Source organism: Dicentrarchus labrax, unplaced genomic scaffold (assembly GCF_905237075.1).
Source record: "Dicentrarchus labrax unplaced genomic scaffold, dlabrax2021, whole genome shotgun sequence".
Lineage (NCBI taxonomy): Eukaryota > Metazoa > Chordata > Actinopteri > Moronidae > Dicentrarchus > Dicentrarchus labrax.
In genome coordinates this window covers 19,315,856-19,340,867 of record NW_026136702.1, presented here as the reverse complement: position 1 = coordinate 19,340,867, position 25,012 = coordinate 19,315,856, and the positions used below count along the sequence as shown (strand labels likewise).

Sequence of the window (25,012 nt, the reverse complement as noted above, 5' to 3'; positions counted from 1 at the left end):
AACAAGGTGTTGATTAATGTGTTTGTTAAATTTTTACAATTTACAGGCAAAAAACAAAGAAACATACAGTAAAAAAGCCCCTGAAGCAGCATGTAGTTCATCTTCTTCAAAATAAATGTGTGCTAGTGTGCAGGATAAAATTAGTTTTTACAGACACATCTAATTTTTGTCACGAAAAAAAGACCAACATTGGTACAGTGATAATGTTTCGACTCGATCTCAGCATTGGGTTTAGGAGGTCTAAGGGTGATGAGCCATTTTTAACCCACTAAATGCAGATTTTTTAATACCAGCATTGTACTGTGATGTTTCATCACAGTATAATCATATAATTGAGTTTACAGCTCAAAAAAGAAAACGTTTTATGGTACCTCTATAATGGTACTGTAATTGCAATTCCTGTTATTTCTTTACCTATTTACTCACCTTAAAGGTGACTGAAGACATCATAAAGTTACTCTATATTGAAATTTATTTGTCAGTGTTTTTTTTTTGTCTAAAGCAGGTCTACTTGAAAATTACAAAATGGCAAAAATGTATACTGCATATCAAAATGAAAACTGTTTAAAATGAGACTGTTAAATAGACAGTACTGAGCAGTATTATTGCAAAGTGTAGAGTTGTACAGCTACAAAGATCTAGCATATAGTAAAGCAGATAGCTTTTCAAACATCTCCAATGAAAGTCCCAACAGTTCACTGTTCATTACCAGCCATCAATAAGCTTTCCCCTTTTATTAAGGACGTTTATCAGATTGGTTTACTAATCCCCATGAACTATGACAAGATGGCGGGCACAGCCCAGCCCAGCACTAGAGCAGCACAATTAATTGAAAAATCAGTGTTCGCTTAGCTTTCCAGACAAACTCTGCCACTGTGTGGAATGCCCGGTCAAAAATCCAAGCTGTGTCTTAAAGAAAACCCTCCAATTTATTCAAATTTACCAAATCCAAAGGAATTAGCATCTCATTTAATTGTACAATTCCTTTTAAAAATAATTTCACCTGGGGCATCTCTCACTCGCTGTGTTAACCATATTGCACATAGATAGTAGAGGCGGTAGCAGCTCCTGGTGTAGACAGGAAAATCTCCTTATTACAGTGATGCTGTGGCAAACAGCTTCAATTTAAAGTTGATGAGAAGTAAGACTCTCACAGCGAGGGTAAAACTAATGTCAAGCTAAGACTCCTTCAGAGAGAGAACAGAAAAGGGCTTCTGATGGCTTAAAAGCTTGTTGATTTCACACTCAGCATAAATCAGGATAAATCCGCTGCATGTCTCAAAAGTCCTTCTAAATCCATATATTAGTCAGCCCAGTTTATTATGGCTTTTGGGGAACAGAGTCGACTGCTGCTTCATCAGTCACAATTCCTCCAGGATCGCTCTTTCTTTTAAGCTTAGAGGCCAGAGTTGTGAGGCTGAGTGATGCTCTCTCGTTCTCTAATTTTCTCCTCCTCTCTCATCTTCTCTTCTCTTTCTATGTTCACATCCACTGCAAAGGTGTCAAAGAGCAGGTTATGTTGGGAATTTATACTCTCCTAATCAGGGAATATGGCATCCTTAAATGTTAATGGAGGTAAAGGGAGTGGAAGTACATCAAAGATTTCCCTAGGACACATGAAGACGCAGATTCTGTTCATGAGCATCATCCAGAAATGCAAATATGGGCTGATTGGGCTCTATGTACCAATAGTGAGATATGGATATGAGGAGTAAAAGGCACTGACAACCTCTTTTCTCGGTCTGAGTGATTGAAGAACACGCTTTCTGTCAAATTTAAAATGGTTTTGTTTAACAGCACTGTCATTTTAATCATTTGAAGTTGGTTCAACTTAAACATTTTGCTGAAAATGTGAATTAACTGAACTAAGGCTGAATAATCATATTCTTATTTCATGAGTTTCAAAAATGCAAATTGTAAGTCAAGTGAACTGAACTTGAGAACATTACTTACAATATCAAACTGAACTGTTCAGTCACACTGAAACTTGAAGTTCATGTCTGCCAGTTCTGAAGATAAGTTATGAAAATAAAAACTAGATTTTTTTCACAATATGAAAAATATTTAATATTTGAAATATAAAAAATAATATATAACATTTCTACATTAAAATGTCTATAAACACTAGACCTATGTATATTTTTGTTGAATTGTGTACTTGTCTTGTAGTCCGTGTAGTCCTGAGAGTTAGCTGCTCAAGCTGATTCTTGGAGGTTAAAATATCCATCAATAATACATGTAAGTTAGTCTATTAGTAGGGAGAGTAAAAAATATATTTCTCCTATTCTGGGGCTATCTAATTTAAAATGTAGTCATGTTAAGTATTGCTGTGATTGCCTTTGTGACTTTATGGCATCGTCCCTCTTCTACTCTCAAATTACATTTCATCGGATTTTCTCTCCCTGCTTTGCACTCTGACTTTCCTTCCAACCTGCGACTTCTGTTTTACTTTCCTTCTCTCCCTCTGTAATCAAAGTCTCCCTTTGGAGGATTTTCTACCTCTACTCAGGTCATATTTCAAAAGCCAATGCCTCAACTAAATGAAGTGTTGTTCTCCTAGGCCTCCATCAGCAGGAAACAGTCATTTGTGGAGGTTAGGAGAAGCTAAGCCGTTCAAAGTCGTGAGATCAGTGTAACACAGACTCCCAGATGATGAGATTTATTCAGATTCAACATTTCAGAGGTAGTGCAGCAGCACAAAGTGATACAAATATGCAGATTCAGTGACACAATCTATGTAAAGATAGTTCTCATTCTAAGGAAATAAAATGTCATGTGTTAAGTTTCAGCTTCATTTAAAATCACAACAGCGGGTAGAGACTTTAACATCACAAGTATTGATCCTGTTCAGAAATTCAGTTCAGAAATCTTATCTTGTCCACCTCCATAGGGAGGTCGGAGGTCAGGATCAGCTGCAGACCAGCGGCCTGGAGCTGCAGGGATTCAGTGGTTTATTCAAGGACATTTCAGCAGAGTATATGTTCTCCATTTGAAGGACACCACTCACTAAGTCATCCTGCAGCCCCTTTACTTCCTAACTGCTGGAAATCGGCAGTTTAGTTGTAGGTTGAGTTAACAGTATTTGCATATAAATTACAAAACGAATAAAGTGTTCAGAGCCGGTATACAGAAAAAGTTTTTAAGTGAAACACTGAAATTGCAAGGGGCCAAGAGAGAAAGAAAAAAAGACCAAAATCAGTAGCAAGGGTAATTCAGGAAGAACAGACACTGAGTCACAAAGATTCCGAGTGGAGCACAATCAAACAAAATGTTGTTTACTTATATAACACGCCTGCTATTGTGAAAAGAACCAGAACTACCTGAACAGAGAAAGGCAAGCAGACTAAAAGTAGAGAATATGTATATGGTTTAGGAAAAAAGTTGATAAAAGGGCTTACGGTCGAGTTCAACTTGAGGTTTAAAGGTAGAAAAGTCAAGAAAGAGTGTGCTAGGATCACAGAGGTTAATAAATGTTATTCTCCATGGACTAAGTGTTTACCAAAGCATCTAAAACATATAAAACTACAAGTCGTGCCTCACAAATCTAATTTTCTACCTGATCGAGAAACCATTCACCAGGAACGTGGCCCTATCTCCACAATATTCCCTTCATTAAAAGGAAAATGAAACGTTTCATTTATCACTGAAGCCTTGGGGATTTATCTTAAGCTTCAATAAAAAGATGAAAGAACTTGCTCACTTATTTAGTTGTAAGCTTGACTACAATAAAGAGAGAGGGAGAAATTTCATAGTTATCTCTCTGGAGTTTCTCAAGCAAAAGATGGACAGATGCCTGGATGGAAAGCCAGAAACCTTGCTAACTCGCTGCTGTTGATTTGTGTTTTTCCAGGCCTTTCCAGGAAACAGTAACGCAGACAGTGTGGTCCAGCACAAGCTCCAACATACAGTGATTGCTCGTTATGTCCGCCTGATCCCTCTGGACTGGAATCCCAATGGTCGGATTGGACTCAGACTGGAGACCTATGGATGTCCTTACAGTCAGTTTGAGATATTTTTTTAAATCCACTGCTTATAGGCATTAACTGAAAAGATGACACCAGAGTGGACACCTACACCAATACTAATGCCTTAATGTCTCACATCGTTGAATGGGACACAAGATTCTCTATTCTCTGTGCAAATTCTAACCAATTTTAAGCACGGTTATAGTATAGTACCAGTCAGCATTTTTGAGTGGCCATTATGGATGACCCTGTAAAACTGAACCAAGTTTAAGGGAAAAAATCTCTCCCTCTGGGTTTAGAAAGCACAATATTTTGGTTCACTATGTCCAATTTGGCAATTATAGAGTCAGAAATTGTTGCTGTGACTTTGCCGAAAGACATGACAGGTCCCCTGACCAACCGTCTAACATAACCTGCATGATGTCATTGGGAAGGAGGTCCTAGAGAAAAAAATTAAACAAACTACTACAAAAGATAGACTGATTGTCGTGGGTGACGCCCCTTTTCATCTCATATGCCAAACGTCGGGCTGATATTAGGCTGATATTGATATTGTGTTTTCTGTGCGCACCCAATTTAGCTTTTTAAAATTCAACACCTAAAGTCTTGAATTGCCTGGAATTTTAGGAAGGAATTAAATTTCATCAGGGGCAGACTGATTGTGCATGTCTTCTTACTTTCTAGTCTTTTTTTTTTTTTTTTAGTTTCGTTGTATATGCCACGACAATGACTATTTCTGTTTTATGTTAAATAGTTTCAACTCCACCAGGATTACATAATTTACATAATCTAAAATGGCATTCATAGTATTTTATTTCAATGAATTGTCTTCTCTCATCTACCCATGTGTTTTATTATTTTTATCAGCTGCTACAGCTGACACAAAAGAGAGGAGGGTGACAAGAAGCATGCTACTGGATTAGCTGACACCCCCTCCTTTTTTATTCTTTATTTTCTTCTTTGTTGAGACATTGGTGCTTTGCTTACATAACAAGAATGTACCGCAATGTCATTGTTTATTCAAAAAATCGGTTTCCCATATTTTTTTCCCTCAGAAACTTCTCTTCACATCCAAGTGCAAAAACTTTTTAGGGTTTAATGTGCATAATAAAATGTGCCTATAAAGATGGATGGTAACACACATCGTATGTTGACAATATACACATAACATTAATTGAAGATGAAGAGCAAATGAGAAGGTGGCAACAGAGCTGTGCGGACACAACAGCTGTGGCCATATAGTAATACAAGGCCACTACCAATGTCTGGTTTGGCAGAGAAAGTTTCATTGTGTTGTGAATGCAGGCAGAAGTAAAGCCAGTGTGAATAGTTAATAATTTCTTCCCTGCTCCCAAACATTACAGACTTAAATGCAAATCCATCTATACAGTTAGAAAAAAAATCCCCGTCCAACTCTGTGGACAAAGGTAATAAAAAATGAGAAAAAACAAAAAAGAAATGACGTTCATGATATCAAAACATGAGGGACTAATACGACTCAATGCATAAAAAATTGTTATCAAAATGCGATGTTTGTGTAACACTGGTGGAAGAATTATCTTTGGAAGAATGTGGCTGTGTGTGCTCTCAGTGAGAAGAAATGGTCTTAAATTAGAATCATTTCATCCAAAAAGAGGGAAAAAAACTTCCAGGCTTTTACTTTTGAATAATTAAAATGTTGTATTCGTCCTGTTTCCAGCATCACTGTCCACAGTAAAATGCGCTGGATGCAGTAATTGATGCGTCTTACCTGACATTTCTAATTTGATACTTCGATAGCGACACTGTGGGCGTGAGATTTGTACCACAGCAACACTCAGCACCATGACAGGCAATGTTAGTGTATCATTTTCTTTAGAGTGACATGACAGATGCTCCTTGGTCTATAATCTGCTTCTCATATTCTAACAACAGCTAAAACATGTAGTGTCTACATTTTGTTTATGCTTCATCACTCACTTTGCCTACTGTAGCATTCAAACCACCGATGTTTAAGTTTCACACAGTTAAGTTAAAAGAACAACCCATGATTTGCAAGAAAGGGTAGTTCCACCACCAAAAATCAAGATATAGAATTAAGGTTTTCTGCTGCTTTAGCATTCATCATTCATGTTTTTTTTTACACGTAATAGAGAGGTAGCCCTCTATTGTTTATGATGATCAGTGAAGGCAAAAAAAGGCTTTGCATATATCAGTCCAACTTATTGTCTACTATAATTTATTCAAATTCATCAACATTTTGGCAAAGTGGTATCCAGAACTTCTGTTTATCATGAGTTGAAGATGCAGAGAAATGATTCATGGTTAGATCAGTTTGCTGGATTCTAATATGAACAATATGCTGCCAACTCCTTTACAAAGTAAAAGATGAGGAGAGAAACAAACACATGTGTTTTGAGAAACAGCTCGGCAGCTCTTCGAGGATACAGGAGAATCTAAACTTTGGTGAAACATCCTGCATGACCTTTGGCATTAATTTTGACCTCACATTAATCTTTCTATTTTTATTTTTATTTTATCAATGCCAAATATGCTAATAAATACAAGAGAAAAGAATTATCAATAAACAGTATTTTGGTAATTGTACGTGTATTCTGTAAGAAAACAGAACAATGTAACCAAAATGGAAACCAAGATCTTTTGCATAAAAAATGTTTTTTAAAATTGTAATCCTGCTAATAATTTCTATTTTGACTAAATCTGATTCCATCTTTTTTCATTGTAATTACAATTCAGGTTCCAATCAGAGCCAACGCTTTGGGACCTGAGACCATGAGACTCAACAATCAACTATCTTTCTCAGACATTATTATACAAGTTACTAGCTGCAGCTTTAATGATTGCTTTGATTATAATAATATTGTTAAAAGATATCTGAATAATGTGTGGGTTTGTTGTTATTCAGACTCAGACGTCCTGAGCTTTGATGGTCGTGGCAGCCTTCTCTACTGGTTGAGTCCCAGGCCGAGGCAGATGACCAGGGAGAGCATCTCTCTGAAATTTAAAACCCTGAAGAACTCTGGGATACTGCTTTACACAGAAGGACAGAGTGAGCACAGCCTCACCCTAGAGTTAAAGAAAGGAAAACTTCTCCTCCTCCTCCGACAAGGTACAACTCTGAAATCCTCATGCACACAATGTCATGATTGCTCAAAGTCATACTGCATCAAAATATAAAACAGATAGGTCTACTTGTAGCCATTTGGCTGTGCTGCTGTGTAAAGAAAACTTCCCAGATGATGCAAATATCTGTAACTGTTGTATTAGAAGCCATATCCCCTATTCCCACAAACTGCCTTTTTAATAGTTTGGTTTCCACTGAGATGCAAAGGATTATGTCACCAAGACAATCATCTACTGTTTGTGATCACATGCATATCAAGAATTGCTTTGCTCTGATTAGTCTGCGGTTATGTGCTCAGCAATTTCAGTAAGTTTTGCCAAACCTTGCTGGCTGCTTTATTGTTTTCCAGCCAATGTATTGGTGGACAATATCATGGTGTTTGTTGATCACATGAAGAGAAAAGTTTCTATTTTCTAGCTAGTGCCTCCACTTATGTATAGTGATTGCTTTGGTATTGTGAATTAAAGGGGTGGTCCACTGATTTTACTCATGAAGTTCAGTTTACTCGTCATAGGCCATAGTGAACGTAGATGAGTTAACTGTGAAAACAGTTGTATGTCTTCTTTAGCTCTGGAGGGGGCTTTCCAAAGCCCTGGCTTTAACAGTGAACCTGTGTTACAAACGGAAAGGACAAAAGACAATGGCAATAAAAAAAATCTTAGGAGCCAGTGTTTTTTGGAGCCTGACCCATACTACATACTAAAAGTCACTATCTGCTGACCACTCTTTTTTAAATCTGTTTCTTTTGAGTTCCCAGACGTTATGGGAGTTCAATACTAAATTGCTGGAGTGCTCATATTTGTGGCTGAGCTCAACTTCTTTTGGTTGTTGTTTGTAATTTATTTTCTTTTTATGCCGTTGATTTACGTGGTGGTGAAATCCTACTTAGACAAGCATTAGAGAGATATTTCCACTCGCAGGCATTCGATTTGTGTGTCACCTTGCTTTACTATTTTTTATTTCAGTTGCATCTAAACTGCTGAGCTCATGTCCTACAGTTTATGCTGCTTCTACGCTCAGCTGCACTAAGTTCATATCCATCCATCCTGAAGTCATCTGCTTAACAACAACGCCGCATACAGTCACATCTCATAGGAGATTGTTCTCTGAGCGGACTACTACTTTTGTGATGTTAATATGCATAATTAAAAGTCTTAGCCTGCTGGTACCATAGGTGGATTAGATTTATGCATCTCAATTCACTAACAGTGTGTTCTCTTTGTGGTCTGAGGTCGGTAGCAGTGAAAAACTCATATGATGGTTGGTGTCTGGTCTGCACAGTAGAGTGGTAACTGGTTTTGGCTTCTGTATTGTATGTGGCTGTAGGGGAAAACTTATTACTGTCACTCCTCAATGTCTGCTATGCTGAGCTTGGTGTTGGCGGCTGTGGGAAATGCTGAGGTAAGAGCCAAATTTGAACTCTATAAATATTCTTTTGCCTTAATTTTCTCTCTTCCTTACCTTTTGGGTGTTTTTTTTCTTTGCCAGTCCACCAAGTATGTATGACTTTACTTAAGAGGGCATAAAGGGGTAGGTAATGGTCAGATAATTATGACGTAATGAGGAACTACTGTACTTATTAAGTACTCAGTATGTACAGCTTTACTTGGGGTTAAACAAAAAGAATAGTTAATGATTAAGTAATAAGTAATAAATGAGAGGTTGGTTCAGTGAGTTAATGTGGAATGACTAAGTAAGTGGCCCCCTATGTACCAAGGCTGAGTCCTTGCTGCCACGGCCATGAGTTCGAGTCCAACCTGTGGTCCTTTGATGCGAGTCATCCCCCCTTTCTCTCTCCCCCTTTCTGGTCCATCTTGAGCTGTCGTATCAAATAAAAATAATAAAGTGTCCGTTATTCAGATTCATAGATATTTCTAATCATTACCTTATTATTCATCAATATAGTGTCTCGTCCATCATTATTATATACTCCTCGATTCAAGTTATTATTAACTAATTCATTACTTATCAGGTCATTTCTGATTCATTTCTCATGCTTTCCTTGGTAATTTCTCAGAATTGTATGTATCCTATTGTAAAGTGTTACCATGCACGCAAATTTCAGAAAGTTTGTCATTTGAAACCAATTTTTCCTCTCTTAGCTATGCAAACTAGCATGTAAGGGTAGTCAAACGCAAGCATTAACTTGACTTATGGTTATGAAAGACCATTAGTAATGAATTAAGTCAAGTTCTTTCTTCAGTCAAGTCAAGACGCCACTATCTTGGAACAGTGTTAACAAGGTTAATTGTGTTGTGCTGTTTCTTCTTTGCTGCTTCACAGAAATTACTAATTCATTACACATTCACACACCGATGCACAGCATCGGGAGCAATTCGGGGTTCAGTATCTTGCTCAAGGATACTTCGACATGTGGCGGGAGGATCCGGGGATCAAACCAACAACCTTCTGATTGACCCGCTCTTCCTCTGAGCCACAGCCACTGCCCCAAGATGCCAATGTACTTCTAAAGAACTTCTGTGAAACAGTGAATTCTTAGTGACTGTTTTGCATGAAACTCAATGAGAGGAGTTTTTTTTTTCATAATCATTAACTAAGGGAAACTGTTGTGCTTCTAGATCACAGTGCTTTTTGAACATTACCCAAAGGTCAGAGTTTCTGTAGAAGAAGAATCCGACGCTACAGTTGTCATTTCACAACATTTGCATACATGGAAATGAAATTCATCCTCCTCATTTGACCCATCTATTACTAGGAACAAGGGGCACCCGTGGGCACCAGTGGAGCACTTTAGGTTCAGTCCAGACACTTGAACATGGGGAACTGTGGGACCGGATAGCCAACCCTACGTTTAGTGGACGACTCGCTCTACCTACTAAGCCACAGCCAAAAGTTAAAGTTAGCACTAGAAATGTAATGCCAGCAACTCTAAATCCAGGCCATTAGTATACTTATACATCCAGTGGCGGTACTATCTTGAATGACACCCTGGGCGAGTCCCCCTTCGAGCCCCCCCCGTAATTAAAAAAAAAAAAAAAAACACAAAATTCTGCACATAATATAAGTGAAGTTATCAGAACTTAGAGAACCACAAGGACATCCATAAATATACACTATATACATAAATGTGCCAAACATACAATCAGATATATAAAAAAGTAACAAGAGCAGAGAGCAACAATAATATATAATTGCGTTATTTGGAAGAAAGTCGAGGTGTGACTGACTTACAGTGGATCCCCGTTCCCCCCCTTGTCTGTCCCATTAGGGAGACCTAGAGGTGAACTGTCCCACGCCCCCCTTCCCCTTCCCCTTTTCACATAGCTTCTGTGCACGGCACCTTCTCAGCAAGCAGGGGCGCTTGCAGCTGTAGGGGGCGCCAATTTGCCAATTCCCCACACAGTGATATGATAGAACAGATAGATAATAGAAATCCGCTTTGCGGTGCAGAGGACTTTTGCCCGTGTTACCCCCCATGTGTCATGAAAAAATGCCGCCCTGGGCGGCTGCCTGCTTCACCCATGACCAAAACCGCTACTGCATTAATCACTTTAAAAACTTGAAAACAGGGGTAATTAACTAATTTGCACCTTTGCCTGCATTAGATTCTCATTAGTGTGTGCTGGTCAGGCCCCCACCGTAACACCCGCTATGAGAGTTTTGTTCCCTGGTGTACCCTAAACAGCCTTCAGCAGCACTTAACAGAAGACCCTTAGTTCCACTCTGTTTGCCTGTAGCCATCCAAGCTGTTTAAATAAATACACTGGCTTATTAAAATGTATGCGCTGCCAGCAAAAGCATCCTTTTTTTCATCCATTTCCTTGCTGCTATACATTCATCGAAATGTGGGTTTATAGTTCTGTAACTCACTGGCTAATTAAGCTCAGTTTTTTTTTTTTTGGTCCCACTAGAATATTTTATAAAGGTAAATATACCAGGGATCAATGTTCACTGATCTTATGCCTTCTGGCTGAGCTTTTGTTTGTTAAAGAATGAAGGTTTCATAAAAGAAGATAAAAACTTGATTTTTTCCCCTTATGTACAATAATACACATTGAGTACAATTCATACCCTGTATGTGCACCCGTATAAAAAGCCGGACAAGACATAAAGAGCAGAGAAAACAGACCAGGTAAGTGAGCTCTTGGGATGGAGAGGTGATCTCTTTTATGCTGTGTGAGTTCATCACATGCAGACTCAATGTGAAAGTTGGATCTGTTGAGTTTATCCATGTGGTTTACTTTTGATCTGAAGAAAAAGCCTCAAATTCTTCCCCAAGGAGTTGACTGGAGCTGCCTGTGAACTCAGAGTTTCAGGTAGAAGCTTTTGAAATAGAGAACATTGATTTGTGGTTGTATTAAAACTGTTCGCGCTGAAGGTTCAGTTGCTGTTGGAGCTCCATCATGTATTAAAGGACTGATGGGACTGTAAGACAGAGCCCCTGATATGTATGAAAAGCAAAAGCAATGGTCTGGTCTTGCTTAATTCTATTATATTTATCTGAGTTTTTGATTTACTCTCAATACAAAATCAAGAATCTTATACACAGGGAGGTTTTAAGCACTCATATCAAATGTTTTTTGTTTTATTTCTGTCTTTCTGTTAGTCCCTGTCTACAGAAGTATAAAAACAGATGCTGGCTGGAAGCAGATGATGACTCATTCTGGATACAGTCTGTCAGCTCAGCTGTCTCAGTGAATGGTGGGCTGTGTGTAGTGTTCAATCCTGCAGTATCGACTTACCATGTTATTCTACTCGATCCATAGTGATTTATAGGAAGGTGTCTCCGTTGTGTTCAGTCTCACAGGGTTGTAAATAAGGGGCTTAGCCTTCATCTAAGAAGCAACATGTCAGAGAAAGCCAGCTGTGCTTAATTTTACAGCCCACAGCTGACTCGTTCCAGTAATACAGAGGCCATGTTTGACTCACAATGACAAGCTGATTAGCTGCATAGCCTGTATGAGGCTCAAATGGTCCCGGATTTAGTTGCCGGTTCAGTGTCAAGATCAAGTGGTTTGAAGCAAGGCTTCTTCAAACAATTCTTCCTGGAGTTATTGCTGTGGATATGTTTAGAGATCGCTGATTGTTGCTGACGTTTAAAAGTTGCTGATTGTGTCGACTGATTTTTGTAGACAGCCAGTCATAAAAATAAAATGAAAGGAAGAAATAATTACAATGTCTGCTTGATTCTGGCAGCTCAGAGGCAGTTTTATGTTTTCTTTTCTTTCACATTTTGACGACTCACATAAAATAACATAAATTTTAAACATTACTCATATATTTTTTACACATCTTAAAATGGCTCCCAAAAGGAAGAACTGAAACAGCAGTTGGATGTCAATGTTGTATTAACTTTTCCTCTTTATTTGTTGTTTAGCAAAGTCTTCAAACACATAAGGTTTCTGAAATTTTCTCCTTGCAGGAGCACTTGTTGGAAGCAGGTTCAGAGGTTTCACATTATGCTTGCGATGACTGATTGTGTATACCGTCTCAATCATTTAAGCTGAACAGAATATAATGAAATGCTGAAACAATTACAGCAGGCTGTCATCTGATAAGATCTGTCAGTGTCTTCCAACAAAATTAGATTTAGAGTTGTAGCGAAGAGCTGTAATGCAGGAGCAGACAGCAGATGATTAGGTGATATTGCCTTAGGGAGCTGTCTGAAATGATCTAACACAGAAACCTACACTGTAAAAAGTAAAAAAAAGACTGATGAACTTTTAGCAGCTCCATACAGATCCCCTCAAGGTCCAGTGTGTAACATCTAGGAGAATCTATTGGCGTTACATGGAATATAATATTCACAGGTATGTTTTCATTAGTGTATAATCACCTGAAAATAAGAATCATCATGTTTTTGTTACCTAAGAGCCTTTTACATCTGCAGATATAATATGGATATGGAGGCCACCATGTTGAACCACCATGTTTCTATAGTAACCCCGAACGGCCAAACCCAACACTGGCTCTAGATAGGGTCCCCTTTGTGCTTGGAAGGGAAGGGTGAACTGAGAGACTTGTGGTCTGCAACTACACTGCTAGATGCCGCTAAATCATACACACTGGGAAATTCCTTGGAAAAGGCTACATCAATCCTGAGGATACGCCCCTGGAAATTAAGGCGACAGCCGTGATTCGGGAGATCAACCAGAGGAATTCTTAAAAGTTTACTGCAGACATGAATATAGAACAAACATTATCGTTGTGAAGGATCTTGATATAGAGAGAGGGGAATTCATTAAAGGCAGCCCAATGCCATGCAACGGCCTATGGTTTACTATTAAGTTGGATCAAGTACAACAATTTACTTACTAACTTATATTACTTATAATACATACATAATGTATATGTATTATATGTGCTGTTTGCTGGTAAACAAACAAAGGTTACGTTTACATTCAGTGTTAATCACCAAAAGGTATTGTGTGTGTCCTTTAGGTCAAACAGACATGTTGAATTGCATTTTGAAACCCACATTGTTTACATTCATGTTTACATGCTACCAGTCTTGTTCGATGACTTGATTGGCACATTCATCTAAAAAGATCTGCACAATAGCACTTCTAGAGGTAACAAAAACTCTCCATGGTACCTTTAAGTAGAACTATTTGGGATTTTATAGTTCCACAATATTAGTCTCAAATGTGACAAATATGGATAATAACAAAACAGAAATAATATTACAATACAAGAAAAGAAACAACCCCAGAAAATTTGCTTGACTGATAGACTCCTTAGTGCCCACTCATACAAGAAACTGACAGTGAAATTCAATCATTACGTTTTTTGCATAATATACTGGAGGTTTGATGATGTAGTGACGACTTGAGTTTAATGCTGTGACTAATGGTTGTGAATAGTTTCATTAATGGTCAAATGGATATAAAAGCTCTTTTTTTGCAAGATTGTATTAATTGTATTTCTCCATTTTGGGCTCTCTGCTTCTCTTGTTCCCTCACACGCACTGTGAAGATGGTTTACAAATTAAAAATTTTCACCTCAGCAGGCAAATTCACTTCAGTTCTATGTGGTTCTGCAAAAGATTGTGGTTCATGGTTTAATATTGATAAAGTAAACATATCTGTTGATTTTACCCATACTAATCAAGACCAAGTTCTTTTTCCCGAACCCTAACCAAATGCTGTGAGTGCCTTCGACGTTTAACATAGTGTCAGTTGAGAGCTTATATTGTATGAAAACAAATTAAATGTAGTACATTGTTAGAGAACATTCCGTTGATACTTTCAGTGTATAAACATGGAGACAGGGTTGCAATGAAAGACACTGTATGTGTTATCAGTAATGACTAAATACACTTGACTTTGCCTTCATTTCCCTCTCCCTCTCTCTCTTTGACATGCGCTAACATCTGTCTGCTGATGATTAAGTACACTTCACTCTTTCCTCCTCTATCTCCGTCTGTCTCCTTCCCTCTCTCTAGTTTCTCTCTGCTTTGCCAAGTATCTGACTGACAGATCAATGATGATTGATGACTGAACACATTTGACTGTCTCGGCCTCTGTCTCCTTTTCTCTTTCTCTTTACTACTTTTCCCCACACAGACAACATTGTCTGCTCCAACAATATCTAATTAATATTTAATGACCGAGTGCATTTAGCTCTGTCTTCACCTCCCTCTCAGCAGAAACTCTGCACTCTGCCAACACTTCAGGGAGTGCAGAGAACCAGCAGCACTTCCTTTGTCAGTTATTTATGCCATTCTTCCTCTGTCTCTACTCCCTTTAGTGTTAATTATGTGTTACCACCTACCTTTTCTGGTTCTTTCTCAGTTTTAGATGTAGATTTAGAGATGTGATCCCCAACAAAAAACTGTGGCACTACTGTACTGCCAGTTCATGAGGAGTAAACTGGGATTCGGTGCACACTTTGTTCCCAGAGAGCTACATTTCCCACTATGCTGTTGGAAATAAAAATATATCAGAGTATAATTATCTCTCTGAATTAAACATTAGAAAAAAAATTTAAGAATTAACCAAAGACAGGATTTCTACAGGGGAAAAAATTTAATTTATTTCTAATAACTAGCTGATAGCCAGAAGAATGAAAATTCAGCAACCTCAAATATCTGATATCAATATCAGTTTCCAAGTATCTGCACTGACTGTATTTTATTTAAAAAACAAATTCAAGAGACTTTACTCTCCTCTATCCACATCTTCATCTCAATTTTTGTCTTCTTCATGCACTGCAGGGAGGAGTTCTTCTCCCGACAGCCATCATCTGGTGTCTCTGGGCAGCCTGTTAGACGACCAACACTGGCACCACATCGCAGTGGAGCGTCACAGCACTCACCTCAACCTCACCGTGGACAAAAGCACGCTGTGGGCGCAGATCCCACCGAGACTCACCCACTGGGACTACGACCAGGTGTGTTTGTATTGGTGTGGCACGCACACAAACAGAAAAACACCCTCTTTATTTCTTTTTAACTATGTGTTCTGCTCATTCGTCTCTGTACAGATGAGAGTGGGAGCAGACCAGGGCCCCAGCTCTCCGAGGTCAGTCGGGTCAAACAAAAATTTTCACGGCTGTTTGGAAAATCTTGTTTACAACGGCATGAATCTGGTAGACCTTGCCAAACAGAAAGACCAGCGGGTCTCTGTGAAGGTAAACTGGCTCAATGAAAAGTGTGTTTGTATGTGCATGTTTGTTTATAGCACTGTGGATCCACTATTTGAGGGCATAAAGGGACATAAATCAGAAATGAGATTCATATACTGTTTGAGAGTCATTTGCACCAACATACGTATTGGACCATGGAAAGTGGTGGAATTTTATACCCAATTTTTGAATACTACTTTATATATTACAGAGCAGCATAATCTATATATATTTTTTGGTTATATTTTATATTAATTGTCTAAATCTACAAAGCAACTAATAAATGCATTGGAGAAAAAAGCACAATGTTTCCTTCTGAAATGGGGTAGAAGTAAAGTACAGGTACCTCAAAATTGTATTTTACATAATGCACTTTGTTACTTTATACAACTGGCCATGAAAAAATACACATTTTTGATTAGCTTGATGGTGTCCATTAAAACCCTATAAGAGAGCACCTCAAACAAACCAGTCAGCATTCAATCCACAGTCCTGAATCACTGCACAAGGTACTTCATAATAAGATTATGGTCACCATTGCAACAATGCTTCTGCTTGATACTTCATTACTAGATAAAAGCTAATAATGCGACTGATCTAACATTTGTTAAACTGACTACAGACAAATTATGTCAGTGCACAATAAACTAAACTCCACTTTGTTTTGCCTTCTCCTTGTCCGTTTCTTTTGTGTCAGGACACCTTAGAGTGTATTGTTGCTTGCACACAACACATTTACTAAATTAATATTATATATCAATCACTAACACTGTCTGTTGTTGAGGAGTATCACGTTTAAGACAAATAAAATCATAATAAGGTGGGAATGCAAAAGACTAAGTATGGTACACAATATACATTGCTGAATCTTTATTTCTGAAGAAGTGAAAATGTTATCTCAAAGTACACTTATTAAACTTTTAAGAGGTAAGGAAATAGCCCCATCAGTCTAAATAAGAATGCATGCCTTCGTATTTCTGTCTGTATTTGTATTCGTGTGTGCACCGCTGAAAAATCTCTACGGCATTCTCCTCTTCAGGCCGCATTACTGTATATCGCTTTAACTACCCCACAAAGAGCTTTTAGATTTGATTTGAAGTGTCTGTGCGTTGCATACTCCACTGAAAACAGAAGCCCAGGAGGGAACCTGGGAAGTAACATATCACTGTTGGTGCCCTGGCTGTGGACTTACTCTAATTACCACTTCTCACAACTATGAGCCTGCATACAGAGATGACCAACTGCTCCCAGTCCCTTAATCACAGTTTTATTTCTTTCTCTTTCTTCCTGTGTTTTTCTGCACCCCCATACTTTTTCTATGACCTTAGAAAGCTGTTGGATGACTTTGGTGACTTCAGTTTGGTCTGCTTGTGCTTATTCTAAGCCTGGCTATTATCATTATGGTAATATGCTCATGCTCTTTAAGGAGACTTGCTGATGAGATCTCTGTGCATCAAGGCGCCACCATGCCGCCTTAGAAATGAATTCATATTCATGCGTTATCCTGTTTTCCTTCTTTTGCTGTAATAATTCCCCTCTCCATATCTTTTCCCCTCTCCTCACCTATCTCAGGGTAATGTGACCTTTTCTTGTGCTGAACCCGTTTTTGTTGCCATGACGTTCACCAGTCCCCAGAGCTATCTCTGGTTGCGAGGGGTGCCAGAATTGTCATCAACTGTCACGTCGGTGGGGCTTCAGTTTCAGACGTGGAACAGAGGTGGGCTGCTGCTGACCTTTGTTCTCCCAAAGCAAGGGGGTGCAGTCTGGCTGTACCTGAGCAAAGCCAGGCTCCATCTGCAGATCCACAAGTCTGGCAGGTCACCGCTGGAGCTCAGTGCAGGTCAGTCTGAGCACAAACCTGCAATCTAAACCATAATTTTCTCACCTCAAGTGCCACATACTGAATCAATACCAGTTTCAACAAGCATTGTTTTGCAGCTGAGCCAGACCTCTGACCTCCTTGTGAGACAAGGAAAATACTACAGAGATCAATTAGTGAATACCTAGAATTCTAATCTTAACCCTGTAAGATTTTCAATATATATGTGTCTTTGTGAACAGTATACTGTATCTGTGTGTTCTCAGGTTCAGCTCTGAATGATGGTCAGTGGCACTCTGTGGAGCTGATCTCCAGACGAGGACATTTGACTGTCGCTGTGGACGGAGATGAAGGAGCCTCGTCTCACGCCAGTCCCTCATTTCTTCTTACCACGGGAAGTCAGCTTTTCTTTGGTGGTAAGAGAGATACACAGACCTACACATGCACAAACTAGCATTATTCTGACAGGTTTAGGGTGGACATCATTGTTTGTTGTTTGATTGCCTGACTGATGTTTTTTCCTCCCTGCATAGGTTGCCCTGCTGAAGGGAACAGCCAGGAGTGTATGAACCCTTTCAAGACTTTCCAGGGCTGCATGCGCCTGCTGACTGTGGACAACCAACAGGTGGACTTGATTATGGTGCAGCAGAGGCTGATGGGAAACTACAGTCACCTGCAGATTGACATGTGTGGTATCATCGACAGGTCAGACCTAATTGATCAAGCAAATGCTAAATGCTACATTTGTTTTTACCTTTATTTATCGAAGAAAGGTTGGTTTGACACATATTATTTTATGTAATACCTAGTTGTGTGTGTTCGAAGGTACTGACTTGTTGTCACTCTTCCTGTAAACCCTGTTAATCTCCCTCTGAAGGCTCCTTGACTGGCTTCCTGTGAAATGAGGTTACATATGGATTATTAGACAGCAGTGGATTGGATACAGAGGGATTTATGGCATCAGTATTCCTGTCTGAATATTTCCAAAAATGTTTGCTCACTCAGAAGAAAATCCAGTTATTGTTTTGTCTGTCTAGGTGCAGCTTCCTTTCTCTGAGCTGAAATTGAGTTTTGCTTTCCCGGTTTCTTAAAGATGTGATTTATTTGCAAGAAGCAGTGGTACCATACTACAGTATATAGACTGTTACAGAGAGAATACTCTATCCAGGAAAGCCACAAACAACATTTAGAGTCTGTTGGCTCTGTGCAATTCAAGGATATGTTGTTTCAAAGTTAGTTTTAGTGGATATTTGCTCTCTGCTTCTACTTTTTTATGGACCTGGGTGTAGGATCTATCGGTGAAGCATGTGAACACAGCTCAGCCTAGCTGCAAAGCTTGCACAAATGTGAAATGCCCTATCTAGAGTCAGTGTTTGGTTGTAGAAACAGGGAGGTTCAACATGGCGATAGAAGAGGATCCGCTCCCCTTTTAAATCAAAAGAACCCATTCTAAAGCAATGAATCAATTATTCTTATATTTTTAGGTGATTATACACTAACAAAAACATACCTATGAATATTATATTCCATTTCTGCCAATAGAACCTCCTAAATGTTACACACTGGACCTTTAAATTGTTATTGCCAGATGACCATCATCATTACCATTTTGCTTATGTTGATGGTTTTTAATACTCTGGACTCCAATGCGTCCAGAAAGTGTAAATGAAAGTTTGCAATATTGTGAGTCAAGCACAATTTAAAGAGTCTCCTGAACTCAAGTCAGTCCTAATGTCCGGATTTAGATTTAAAAAACCTCAATAATTGCGGTTGCTGGCGCATTATGATTCTGTTGAACATGCATCTGTTGCATTTTAGATGTATGTAGCAATAAAAATCAGCTGGATGGCAGTCACAGCTTAAAGTTAAATACAATCTTGCTATCTTGCTTTTGATGGGCAATATTATATTTTATAGGGATATTAGAGTCATACATACATATCCAGGGAACTGAAATGCTCTTGAACCAACACAGATATTGTTCACAAATAATCCATTACCCCTATTAGACAGAATCAATAATCTAGACATTTCCGTATCATTAAATACTGTGGCCTCTCCCTTTTATCTTTTTGTATTGCACAGAATGTCAAGTCAAGCTCCACTGTGTCAGTTTAATGTTGTGTTGTGTGTGAGCAATAATACATTGCTCTCAGAACATGACATTAGACCTTTTTCCAAATCATTACAGCCCACTGGTATATGACGTGCATGTTATCCTCTGAGCAGCTTTTGTTTCAATAAAATGTCAACCTGAAAAATTGATTTGCACTTCTCCAACCCCTCACCTCCAACCTACAGTGTACTTCCCTGAAATAAGCATTGCTTGACTAGTCATATGCACATTGAATTCATCAGTTAAAAAAAAGACACATGCTTTGCAAGATAAGTGAGGTCACAATAGACTGCCTAATGCATATATTTAAAAGCACATAGTAGCGAGTAAATACAAAGTACTGCACCTGCCTCCATCCCAACTTACTTTTAAAAGGAAAGCAAAGAAATTTGTACTTAAAAGCAAACGTTACCATCTGACAAGCCTGCTGAGTAAGGCTTTTTAGAACAGTAAATTTCCCACTGACTAAAAGATTAAAAATACATGCTGCTCTCCCTCTCTCTTTCTCTCTTCGTCTCTCTGCGGTCACAATTCGCTGACCTCATTTCTCCTTCCAAATATGTTTACCCAGTCGCCGCTGAGCTCCATTCATCCCAACCTTCATCCCCTTTGTTGTACCCTCCCTTCTTCCCCTCCTTCGATCCGTCTCTCAACCTTAATTCCCCTTCCTGGATTTCTCTCTCCCTCTTCCTCTCTACAGTATCTCCACCATTTTGTCTCTTTCCTCGCATGTCCTAACCCTTTTCTTCCTTCCCTCTTTCTTGTTTTGCTTTCTACCCCGGCTCAGTCCTGAAACAGGACTGACACTGAGAAGGCAGAAAGTCCAAGTTAACAGCAGCAGAGTTTGCTCAAACGTGCTTTACTGTGTGTATTTTGGATGCCATAGTACATGACAAAACTCACATGAAGTTGAAGGACAAAGTAATAACACCAGGATTATTTTTCAATCAGAAAAATCAGCAGTGTTCCGACAAACACACTGCTGATCAGCAGGAAAACAGCTTCTCTTGAGTCATGTCCACAGCGGACAAGAAAAATATTCACTTGAATGTGTAAGCATTGTTTACAGAGCTTTGTTCCAGTCAGTGTTGTCAGGAAGCTGTACCAGATGACAGGAACATTTTGGAGCCTCAGTCATTAATGGTGTAGGGATACATTTCTGAGCAAATAAACTTCACACAAATGTGGTTACACATATTCGCTCTTTGCTCCAATGCATCGTGACTGCTGTTGTGGAGGGAAGGAAGAAAGAATTGATCTGATTTATTCATATTCTTTCTTTGACCAAAGGATAGGAATTGTGTTATTTTATCATTTTAATATTATTAAAAAATGTGTTGAAAAGAAAAAAACAACAATGAAAGAAAAGTCTTTATAGTCTAAGCCTGATATTTCTCACACCTTTGTGCCATATACTGTAACTCTGTTGTTGTCCAAAACTACTTAAAACATTTAAAAGAGCAATATTGTTGCAATTGGTGACATCTTCTTTCATTACGGTGATAAATGAGGGGGTACGGCCAGAAACAAGCTCTAGTTAGATGTTGAATGCAGTGAAAAGTAGAGGTGTTTTAGGTCAGCGCAGTTGATTACATTTTATCTTCAGTGATCTGGGTTCAGGTTTCAGCCAAAACAGCCAACTTTTAGTTTTTGTTATTTTATCATCAGGAAAACCTCACCCTAACTTAACATAATTGTTTTACCTCCTTACATTTAAATCTAAGGCTAACCGCAGCTATAATATAAGGCATTTTAACTTTGGACATACTCTTGGTGTGTCTTATTTGTGCTTTTTTAATAAATTATTTTGAAAAACCTTAATGCTACATGCTGTTTCTTGTTTTAATCACATATACAGTTGGGTAGCTTGTGAAGATCAATAAAGTCTTATCTTACTTGGCTCTACAACACGGGGAAAGGTGATGGGGAGTATTGGGTCTAAATGTTTGCTTTTTTTCTCTGTCTGTCTCTAAGGTGTTCTCAGAGTCACTGTGAACACGGAGGCAGCTGCAGTCAATCATGGAGTACCTTTCACTGTAACTGCTCCAGCACCGGCTACAGCGGAGCCACCTGTCACAGCTGTAAGGGCATGAAGCTTTGTTGGTTGTTGTTGTTTAAAGGTCACACATATACACTATGGACTACATGTGTATGTGTGCACTTGTGTACACACGCTTACTGTAATGAGACAACCTGTTGCTTTTAACTTGAGGTCCCTGCAGACAATGTTGTGGCAGAAGGTCAGGCTGAGATCAAACCTCTTTCCAGCAATCATTGTCATTGTGTAAGAAGCTGAGGAGTCTCCGTCCAGAGGAAAACAGTCGACACAGGAAAAAAGAAAGAGGGAGATTTAGAGGAGTGCTTGAAAAGTCATGAAACTTGGCAGACCCTTTTCAAATAGCAAAACTTTACATTTGATATGGGTCTTGCGAATGGGTGTGGCAAAATGGCTCGATAGCGCCCCCTACAAAGGAAAACAGCTGTGGCGTCCTTTTTTACCAAGATGTATGAAAAGGCACATGTATAATGACAAGATACACAAAAGGCCTCCTGGAGAAATTCCCCAAACCAGTGCCTGAATTGGACCAAAAAAGGCGCAAGTACCCTAATTCAGTACAACTCTAACCATAAACACAACAAAACCCTAATAATTCTTTTGCTGTTTTTTATCCTTGTTAACAAGGACATTTTCACTGCTGTTTTCTTAGCGTTAAGCTAGTTACGTGTTTACATGGAGACGCAGGCATTTAGGAGTACCTCACCAGCATTGCTGTACACAGGGTTTTTGAAATACTGAGGTCCAAAAACTGAATTTGCTAGGGTGGTTTTGGGAGTATGCATCAAAACATCAAGTACTGGTGAGCACCGGCCCACTTATGGCACTGCCCCAAACCCAATGGGAAGTCATCCATTTTGAGTTTAATGTGCAAGTTTGACAAGGTTTTTGCCATTTCCAGGCATTGTATTTAAAAAAAAACTGGAGAACTGATCGTATCGACTTCAAATTTAGTCAGTGTGATCTAAGGATCTTCATGATGAACAGTTATAAATATCTTGAGTTTTCGTTGAAAGGTGTGCCCATGCCATGTTGACTATGTTTGACATTTCGCTAAGAAACATTTAGGAAGTTGTTGTAATGTCTCCAATAAGCCCCAAACTTATTACTTATATTTGATGTGAAGAATTCATCTAGGTGTCAATATTCAGTTATAGTAGCGACACCTACTGGAAACAGGAAGTAAGCCTTGTATGGCAATCATCATCTGATTTACATGAAATTCTCATGGTGTGGTCTATGCATAATATGGTAGCACATAATGCATTTGCAGTACGCCCCCGACATGTGTGGACAGAGAGTGTTCATGGCTGCTTGCAGCAGGCATATAATTTACAAAATTTTAGATGTGTTTGATTGATTGTTTGATAGCAGAATAGCTTTGCCTTAAAAAATGTGAACTGAAATACAGGTTTCCTTTAATATTTTGAAGTGCCTCGTACTTTGTATAATTACTGTGGAAAGGCACAACAGTGTGGCTCTCTTGTGGGCGGAAGCTTTCGAAAAGAGTTAGACAGTCTCTCTTCATCTCCATTGTGAACAAAATACTGAAGTTCCAATGCAGTTTTCAACCAAAGGAAGACAAAAGCGAGGATAACGCAAACATAAATTACTCTGATGATCATGATGCTGTTTCTCTCCTCAGCTATATACGAGCAGTCCTGTGAGGCATACAAACACAAAGGCAACACATCGGGTTATTATTACATTGATGTGGACGGCAGCGGACCCATCCGACCGCAGCTAATATACTGCAACATGACAGGTAGCTGACACACACACACATCAAAACACACCATTCAGACACCCTCATGTCCAGTCTCTCCCTCTCTCTCTTTCATCCTGCCTCTATTTCTGTCAGTCCTGCTGAGGAAAGCATCCTACAGGCCATTTTTTTCACAAACACAAATGAAAAATAAAAAATACATGCTTTGTATTTTCTTTCTTTGTTATTTCTTCTGTCTCTCTCTCCTCCAGAGGACAAAACATGGATAGTGATCAAGCACAATAACACAGAGCTGACCAGAGTCCGACCATTGCCGGGAAAAAATCAGCACTCAGCTCACTTTGAATACACATCTGAGGAGGAGCAGCTGGCTGCCATTATTAGCCAATCAGAGCACTGCGAACAGGAACTGACCTACCACTGCAGGAAGTCACGCCTCCTCAACACACCGGGTTAGGCCATTTGATATTCTGTGACACCACATACAGATTATTCAGAACCTTTAATATTAAAAAGAAAGTTGAAGTCGGATATGTAGGTTGAAGGAACTGTCTCTTGCAGTCCTGCAACTTTATGGGATTGCAATACAAACTCTACAGAGCTTTAGTAATCAATTATGAATAATGTTTATTTACACTTATTTGTCAGTTTATTAGGTACACCAAGCTGAATTTAAAGCAGTCTAATACAACAATCCTGCTATAAATCGTACCTACATGAAAGAGGAAGTTTGTGGTGCAGCTAAACTGTATTGCAATAAACAGAAAGGTGTTTCTGTTGTTTAGCCTACCCTCATTGATGTACTAAATTAAGTGGAAACACCTGTAAGTATAATGCAATACAAATAGACAGCAGTACAAACTGCAGCAAAGTGACAATACAGTTGAATCAACGCCTCAGCAAACAGTTTCAACAAAAACATTTTAGCCTTCATGAAGAAGATTTTTTGCAGGCCTGCATTTTTTAAAATTAGGTTCAACCAGGTGTACCTAATAAAATAAGTGTAAGTGTATATTGTCATTAGAAAGCTGCACAGTTCAAATGTTAAATAATTTTACTGTGGTTTAACATTTTACTTTTCACATTTCACAAATTGTCAAATAATGATTGTATTTGAATCATTGTATTTAATCATTAAATAAAGCATTTTTAATGATTAAATACAATGCAATATTGTAATATATATTATAGTTGTAATGTACAATACAGTTCCTGACAAGTGAAACAAATGTGTGTTACAGATGGCCCTCCACTAAGCTGGTGGGTAGGAGGTCCAGGTGTTGGACAGATGCAGACTTATTGGGGCGGGGCTGCACCAGGCAGCCAGCAGTGTGTCTGTGGCCTGCAGGAGAATTGTGTGGACCCCAAACACCACTGCAACTGTGATGCTGACCGCACCGAATGGTACTGTATATATACTCATATCAATGAGAGATATGCTGCTTTGAAAAAATAAGAATACTGTAGGCTACTTAACCAAATGGACTGGTAGTTCATTTTGTTTGATCTCACTTTTCTCTGTTACACTTTTTTACTTTATTGCTGGAGGAAATAGTGATGATGAATTTTCCTTTTTGCTCCCCCATCATCTCCCTTCTTCTTCCTGTTTTTTTCTTCTCC

The 25,012-nt window shown here is 38.8% G+C and overlaps 1 protein-coding gene across 2 annotated transcripts in view; it reads left to right on the top strand.

Moving 5' to 3' along the window:
- Positions 1-25,012, top strand: part of LOC127374655 (contactin-associated protein-like 4) — a 72,234-nt gene that overhangs the window by 24,748 nt on the left and 22,474 nt on the right. For both annotated transcript variants that reach the window (XM_051420278.1, XM_051420271.1), the window contains exons 4-14: positions 3,851-3,998; positions 6,871-7,074; positions 15,266-15,441; positions 15,535-15,681; positions 17,248-17,515; positions 17,761-17,910; positions 18,028-18,199; positions 21,585-21,691; positions 23,312-23,431; positions 23,644-23,844; positions 24,634-24,796. In XM_051420278.1, coding sequence (XP_051276238.1) covers positions 3,851-3,998; positions 6,871-7,074; positions 15,266-15,441; positions 15,535-15,681; positions 17,248-17,515; positions 17,761-17,910; positions 18,028-18,199; positions 21,585-21,691; positions 23,312-23,431; positions 23,644-23,844; positions 24,634-24,796 — 1,856 coding nt within the window. The remainder of the gene's footprint in view (positions 1-3,850; positions 3,999-6,870; positions 7,075-15,265; positions 15,442-15,534; positions 15,682-17,247; positions 17,516-17,760; positions 17,911-18,027; positions 18,200-21,584; positions 21,692-23,311; positions 23,432-23,643; positions 23,845-24,633; positions 24,797-25,012) is intronic.